Consider the following 7,882-nt stretch of genomic DNA (forward strand, 5'->3'; position numbering starts at 1 on the left):
TTCTATCACTTTATAAACTTTTGTTATTTTCTATAATATTGAAATGTTCTAACAAGTCAATCTAGAAAATTGTAGCTTAAGTTTTTAAGGACATTTAGCACCTTTTGGGATACTAAACATGTAAATAAAATAATTTTAAAGACAAAACGTTGCAAAAAATTCGGGAACATTCAAGAATTGTTTCCTTGATCAGAGAAATGAAAGTAACCATTTTTTTTAATTTTTAAAATAATTAGATTTTTTTTTAACTCTTTAACTACAGAAGATACTCTCAATTTGTTTTATTAGGGAGATGCATATTTTCTTTGATTATTTAAAGCTAAAATTTTGATTGTTGGAACATTTCAACCGTTATTTCTCTCTTGGTGACACAAGCATCTGTTATTTGTTGGTTTGTTAACGTGACAGGCATGAGGAGTGTGTTCGTCTTGGAAGTTTTTGCTTTTCAATGATGGAATGTTTGTCTTCTTCTCTTACACATTTCTGTTTCTCTGACAAAGGTGATAGCAAGTTCTTCTCAATTGGTGAGAGTATTGTGAGGGAAGACACAGTAAAAAAGTTAACAAGTGATGTAAGTCAGTCATACAATTTGTCTTAAACTTACTCTAGAAATCCATCTGTCCAGTGACAAATATTTCATGCATATTCTGGAATATTATAAGAATGATTCTCTAATTTTTGTGCTAGTTTCGCATTTCCTGACCGGTGTGAGAAAAATATTTCTCCTCACTAGTTAAAAATCTGTTCTCGGCAAATGATTGGTTGAAATTTAATTTTTCTTGTTTTCTTCTGAATTTTCTTATTGTGACGTCATGAAAAAGGCTACCATGCCTGATGACGTCACATCAAAAGTACACAACTTTCCTCAAATCTTTGAAAAGGAAAGATAAAAATCATTAGAGAAACAGATTTCACCACTGTAACTCGTGTATTATGATATTTCTCCACTCTCAACAGTTAAATTTTAATTATTTAAAAAGCTTGGCAAGCCTCGCGCTTTAAATAATAAAATTTAACCGTCTAGAGTGTGAAATATCGTAATACACTTGTATTTCTCACATTGGTGGTTTGTTTTATTCCACACTGAGCTTGATTGATAAGAATAGCTTGAATTTAAATTTGAATTGTCTCTTGAATAAAAGTGGTAATTTCATGTTTTGTGATTGGAAGCTTATTCGTTATAATGTCCTATTATTAGTAGCTTTGTTGGCACCCACACCAGTATTGTCCTGCTGACTACAGATATTTCCTGTAAAGACTGTAAAAATGAAGGAAGAAAAAAACTTCTTTTTGTCTGTTCATCAGATTTGATATTTCTGTAACTGTTGATATTTACTTAGTTTTTTTTATCAATAAAGATCAATGGTGAAAGTTGAGAATATAACAGTGCTCTAGAAGTCTAGTGGAGATACATGACAACACTATCTCCACAGAAGGAGAATCAATGTATCATAAGATCTGAAAATGTATTGATTGATTGATATTTAATGCCACTTTTTGTCTTTCTTTGGTGGATGAAGTTAGAGTGTCCAGAAAGTGTAACATAACGTTACTAGAATCTGATAACAGAAAGATGGTTCTCTCTACATAGCTGGCATCAGCATATCTTTGCAAAAATTGTTGCATAGAATTTTTTAACATACAAAAGTATTTTTATCATGACAATGAATTATATTTATTATAAAGATTTAAGGGTGTTGAACTGAGGTCAGCTAGGAGAAAATGGTGTCAGATTGTCATTTGTAGTGATAGAAAGGAGGTAAGTTGTTGTAATTCATGACATGTTTATGTTATTTTATCAGATGTTAGATTATGCTTTGAGTCAGCCTGAGACTGAAGAGGAAGATCTAACAACAGATACAGATAGACAGGGACAATGGTTAAGGAGGAGACGGTTAGATGGGGCATTAAACAGGGTACCAGAAGGATTCTATCCTAGAGTCTGGAAAGTTTTATCAATGGTAGGTTTTATGGAGAATATCTTACTATGGGACATTAAACAGGGTACCAGAAGGATTCTATTCTAGAGTATGGAAAGTTTTATCAATGGTAAAATTTAAGGAGGATATCTTACTATTGGGCATTAAACAGGGTACCAGAAGGATTCTATCCTAGGGTCTGGAAAGTTTTATCAATGGTAAAATTTAAGGAGGATATCTTACTATAGGGCATTAAACAGGGTACCAGAAGGATTCTATCCTAGGGTCTGGAAAGTTTTATCAATGGTAGGTTTTAAGGAGGATATCTTACTATAGGGCATTAAACAGGGCACCAGAAGGATTCTATCCTAGAGTATGGAAAGTTTTATCAATGGTCAGTTTTAAGGAGGATATCTTACTATAGGGCATTAAACAGGGTACCAGAAGGATTCTATCCTAGAGTATGGAAAGTTTTATCAATGATAGGTTTTAAGGAGGATATCTTACTATAGGGCATTAAACAGGGTACCAGAAGGATTCTATCCTAGGGTCTCGAAAGTGTTATCAATGGTAGGTTTTAAGGAGGATATCTTACTATAGGGCATTAAACAGGGTACCAGAAGGATTCTATCCTAGAGTATGGAAAGTTTTATCAATGGTCAGTTTTAAGGAGGATATCTTACTATGGGGCATTAAACAGGGTACCAGAAGGATTCTATCCTAGAGTATGGAAAGTTTTATCAATGGTAAAATTTAAGGAGGATATCTTACTATAGGGCATTAAACAGGGTATCCTAGGGGTGCTATAAACAGTTTCGTATAATAAACTAAGGGTTATTCCCCGACTAAAAATAGACATGGAGGGAAGTACCATTAACATAATTGGTGAAAAAGTATCATGTTTTTTGTATTTGGTTGTAAAAATATGTTAATTAACTTCAATTAAAGCAGGTTGAATGATTAAAATAATTTAAAAAATTAGATTAAATATACATGTTTTGAGGGGACACAACACTGTAAACAGTCTGTTTTTTTTGGCAGTGAAAATTGAAAACTTATTTGCAGCCACTGTAGCTCTTTTCGCAGCAGGTGAACGTACCCTGAAGCATGATTTTTTTGAAAGACCAGGTAAAATCAGGTTTATAGCACCCTTAAGGCAAAACTTTGTATGCGAAATATTGAATTTTCTCAGCTTTTCTGAATCTGTACACTATGCCGATTAAAATGATGTCTTACTTTAAGGATTGTGACCATGAATAGTAAAGCTACAGCTCTTTTTTTTATGTCATGCAGTAGTGGCATATTGGCCAGTGGCAAACAGTTTAACTGGCAAATTCCAAACATTTCCTGTATCACATTTTCATCAGTTTTACAAAAAAAATAAATCATAAAATAGGGTTTCTTTTGAATAAATAGAATAAAAACTATGAAATAAGCATGAATAAAGTTACTTTAAATATATTGTGTCCCTAGTATTATATGAACTAAGTTATAGCTGAGTTGAGAAAATATTGAAATAGTGTTTTTCTTAGGAATGGCATGTGTACTTTTTTTACTATAAAAAGTACCAAATATATATATAATGAATAAAAATTTGTTACACTGATCAGGAGTTAAGGTCAAAGTAGAAAAAATCTACACTTTTCATATGCAGCTTTTGGTTCAAAATATATGAGAGATTGAATAAAAATATCATGACGTCGCAAAAAATGAAAAAACTTCAATATTCGCACAGAGTCTGCTTTTGTTATATCTGGTTGTTATGTACAAATCTGTAATATTTGCATTAAATATACCAAACTGATGCTTTTAAATTAATGTATACATGCAGTACAATATTTTTCGGAATTAACACATTTCTATTCTAAAACATCACTATATTTTATATTTGTCCCTTTATGTTCCGGAAAGTTTTATCAATGGTAGGTTTTAAGGAAGATATCTTACTAAACAGGGTTCCAGAAGGATTATATCCTAGGATCTGGAAAGTTTTATCAATGGTAGATTCTAGAGTTATACCCCTTTTAAAAGGAAAAATTGCTGAAATATTTGTTTCTGTTCTGTCACTTGAGTTTGCCTATTACTAAATGTTATGAAACTTATAAACAATGCTTATAACCACAAAACTCAGTTCAATTTTGTCAGTGTTTTGTTTACAGTTCCTGAGTTATGTCGACTCATCCCTTTATAATGTTATGTGCAAACAGGGGCATTATCTGTGTCCCATGGACACATTCCCCTCTTATTTCAGTTATATATTAGAAAACCATTTTTTTTATTACATACATTTTCTGTTACAGTGTTCAGGATTGTCAATAGAAGGAAAATTTTTACCGAACAGTTTAACAAGAGAGGTATGTTCTTTTATTGATACAATTAAAACTAAATTTGAATAGATGTTTTACTATTAACAAAACAGAAACAGGATCCATATTCTCTTAATTCAAATTGGGAAAGTATTGTTTGTAAGCAACTCTGCCTGAAATAACAATTATTAAACATGCAGTAATCAGGATAAATGAAAACGAGACAGCAACCCAATAATACAAGAAATATAAATACTAGTATATGGGTACAATGGGATGGAGATCCTTAATGAATATGGTACCTACATCTCTATTGAATTTCCAGTAATGAAATGTACTAAGAATAGTCCAAATTCATTGCAAAAAAAGGTGTGTTTGTTATGCCAGCTTGTTCATCACATTTTGTTTGATTACATCTTGCTGCAAGCAAATTTTCAAAATCTTACAAATAACAATCAACTTGGTATATATTTTGTGCATTGACAATGTTCAACCAAATTAGGTTAGCAGCACAATTTATTTAGTCATATATTTCATTCTGTTGATTTATTATCATCCCTTGGGTACCAACATTTTAGGACTTCACTAAAGAGAAATTTTTTTAAGAGTGTTTAATGAAGTCAAAATCTCCTAGAAATTTGTATGCAGACTTTGGCATAGCCATGAACCCACGGTTATTTTCGAAAGATTACACTTTTTCATCAACCTATGAAAATTTAAACCCATAAAAATCAATGAATTCATAGTACTGTGGTTTCATTTTTTTCGTGGGATATCAATTTTCATGGATTTCGTGGGTGAAGGTGAACCACAATTCAAATTTTCAACGAAATACAAATTTTCTATAGACTTGAATGCAAAATACGGCAAAACCAGGAAATGAAATAGCCACAAAAATTGATATAAGAAAATAAATGAATTTACAGTAGTTCTAAATTTTTCTATGTACAGATGACTCCAGGAGAGTTTAAGTTGAATTTTTTTATGTACAGATGACTCTGGGAGAGTTTAAGTTAAACATTTCTATGTACAGATGACTTCAGGAGAGTTTAAGTTAAATTTTTCTATGTACAGATGACTCCAGGAGAGTTTAAGTTAAATTTTTCTATGTACAGATGACTCCAGGAGAGTTTAAGTTAAATTTTTCTATGTACAGATGACTCCAGGAGAGTTTAAGTTAAGTTTTCTATGTACAGATGACTCCAGGAGAGTTTAAGTTAAATTTTTCTATGAACAGATGACTCCAGGAGAGTTTAAGTTAAATTTTTCTATGTACAGATGACTCCAGGAGAGTTTAAGTTAAAAAATTTTCTATGTACAGATGACTCCAGGAGAGTTTAAGTTAAATTTTTCTATGTACAGATGACTCCAGGAGAGTTTAAATTAAATTTTTCTATGTACAAATGACTCCAGGAGAGTTTAAGTTAAATTTTTCTATGTACAGATGACTCCAGGAGAGTTTAAGTTAAATTTTTCTATGAACAGATGACTCCAGGAGAGTTTAAGTTAAATTTTTCTATGTACAGATGACTCCAGGAGAGTTTAAATTAAATTTTTCTATGTACAGATGACTCCAGGAGATTTTAAGTTAAATTTTTCTATGTACAGATGACTCCAGGAGAGTTTAAGTTTGCCCTGAGAGTAGAGACAGTACTAAACACTATACCACAGCCAGAGTATAGACAGTTAATGGTGGAAGCTCTCATAGTACTTACAATGGTGTCAGAGAATGAGTGGTCTGTTAAAATGGATGAAATACATGTAGATAAATTAGTTCATGAAGCTAATGCATTGTTTATTAAAGATCAGGTAATTATTAGACATTACATAAATAAAAAATTGCTGTTGTGTTAGTATACATATTTACTTGAAGAAAAACTACAACTTATTGGTAGTACAGATGATGGTGATGTTTAACACAATGTGAAAGAACAGGCATGTTCAACAATATATTTACTAAGTACCAAGTTGACATAGTAGTAATTTTAACACAAAATCTTTTCTTTTCCAATTGTAGAAGTGTTCTAAACCAGAAAACAATATGCTTTCCAGAGCATGATAAATTGAAAGGGATATATAATATAAGCATTTTAACCAAATTATTTTTGAAAAATTGACTATTGATATCATAAAGTTTTGGCTTATCATAAGAGATTTGTTGTTGAAAGATTTAAAAGAAAACCATTTCATTCATTAAACACAGCAAAAATTTGTGTGTGTAAATTTACTTTCATGTTACAAATGTTTACCAATCTTGCTTCTTTTAAAAAATGTTGTTAGACCAAAATGTTGTAAATTGATGCTTAGTTAGTCATATGGTTATATTTATTTACTCCTTGTAGGATATACCAAAGGAAAGTGTGAAACAATGTGAAGGTCCAACAGGGATTTGTTTACATTTTTATGACAGCGCTCCTAGTGGTAGATTTGGAACAATGTCTTATTTGTGCCGAGCCTTAGCCAACATTCTCCACATACCAGCAGATCATGAAGGCAATGTGGAATGCAATCTCAGTTAAAGTACATAAAACAGGTTCAGTGATAACCAAAGATCTGAAACAATCCCTTCTTTTCAGCATTATATTGGCAGGATTCATGATAAATTGCTATTTTTAATATTTTAATGTACTGTGTCACAATAGAACATTCTGTAGTTTCTTAATGGCTGATATTTATTTTATTCTGTAAATAAGAAAGATGTTTAACTTGCATATACATGTATTTGTGATGGTCTTCAATCTTGCAGAATAACTTGTGCTTCTGCTTGTGCAATGTTTTAATGAATATTGCAAATCATGGTGAAAAGTGCAAGGAAACCTCATGAATAATTTTGTCTTCACAGAAAAGATGGTGCTTTTCATCTTTTGTATGTCAATGGCAAAAGATGTAAATATAATGCTTGCTCTATTTTAATATTTTATTCAATTGTTTTTGGTATCGATATAAATGAAAATGACTCCAGTAATAATTAGTACATGACTGCATGGAAATTTAAACACAAACTTTGTACTAACACATGTTATATAATATTTCAAATATTGTTCAGTATGGTCTCTTTTTCAGAATATAAGCAAAGTAAAATTCATTTTACATTGAAACAGAAAATGTTTCTAGATAGAATGTTTAAAAAATGCCATTTTTTTAATTAACATAGATGCAATGATGTTATTTGCATAATATATAAAATGAAATTATGGAAAAATTGCCGATGATCAAGATTATTGTTTCTTATTTAAATTTTTGTCAGTCAGGAATGTTTTTCTTTACTTGGAATATACAATGTTATTTGCTGTGTGGTTTTTTCACAACCATAAATCATTATGCATATATACTATGTATTCTTATAATCATGTTACAAATGTCATAATTAAAACATTTAAATGATTAATCATGTTCTATATTGAATGCCTTTCTTTTGAGAGTTTGGACCTATATATAAGTCTTAAAGTTTTTTGCCATAAAGTTATAAAGGATATTGTATCATTATTATGTTAAGGTGTGTATCTACATTTGAAGGCCACTCCTTTGTCACAAAGTGGATGGGTTGATGATATATTTTGAATCAATTGTTTCTACATTCAAAATTTTTATACTCTTTTAGTAACTGAGAAGAGGCTAAGAGATCTTTGCCATCATGAACACTTCTAACTTTCAGGG

General features: G+C 30.9%; 1 protein-coding gene across 12 annotated transcripts in view; it reads left to right on the forward strand.

The window, feature by feature from the left end:
* The window catches only part of LOC143085386 (putative phosphorylase b kinase regulatory subunit alpha), a 75,344-nt gene extending 67,731 nt beyond the window's left edge, over positions 1-7,613 (forward strand). For 11 of the 12 annotated variants that reach the window (XM_076261688.1, XM_076261687.1, XM_076261686.1 and 8 more), the window contains 4 exons: positions 1,803-1,961; positions 4,220-4,273; positions 5,834-6,034; positions 6,568-7,613. In XM_076261688.1, coding sequence (XP_076117803.1) covers positions 1,803-1,961; positions 4,220-4,273; positions 5,834-6,034; positions 6,568-6,744 — 591 coding nt within the window. In that variant the 3' untranslated portion in view covers positions 6,745-7,613. Of the gene's footprint in view, positions 1-1,802; positions 1,962-4,219; positions 4,274-5,176; positions 5,237-5,833; positions 6,035-6,567 lie in introns of those variants that run through there. The other variant, XM_076261697.1, reaches the window with a different exon arrangement.
* Positions 7,614-7,882: the final 269 nt, after the last annotated feature.

This window comes from Mytilus galloprovincialis, chromosome 8 (genome assembly GCF_965363235.1).
Source record: "Mytilus galloprovincialis chromosome 8, xbMytGall1.hap1.1, whole genome shotgun sequence".
In the NCBI taxonomy this organism is placed as follows: domain Eukaryota; kingdom Metazoa; phylum Mollusca; class Bivalvia; order Mytilida; family Mytilidae; genus Mytilus; species Mytilus galloprovincialis.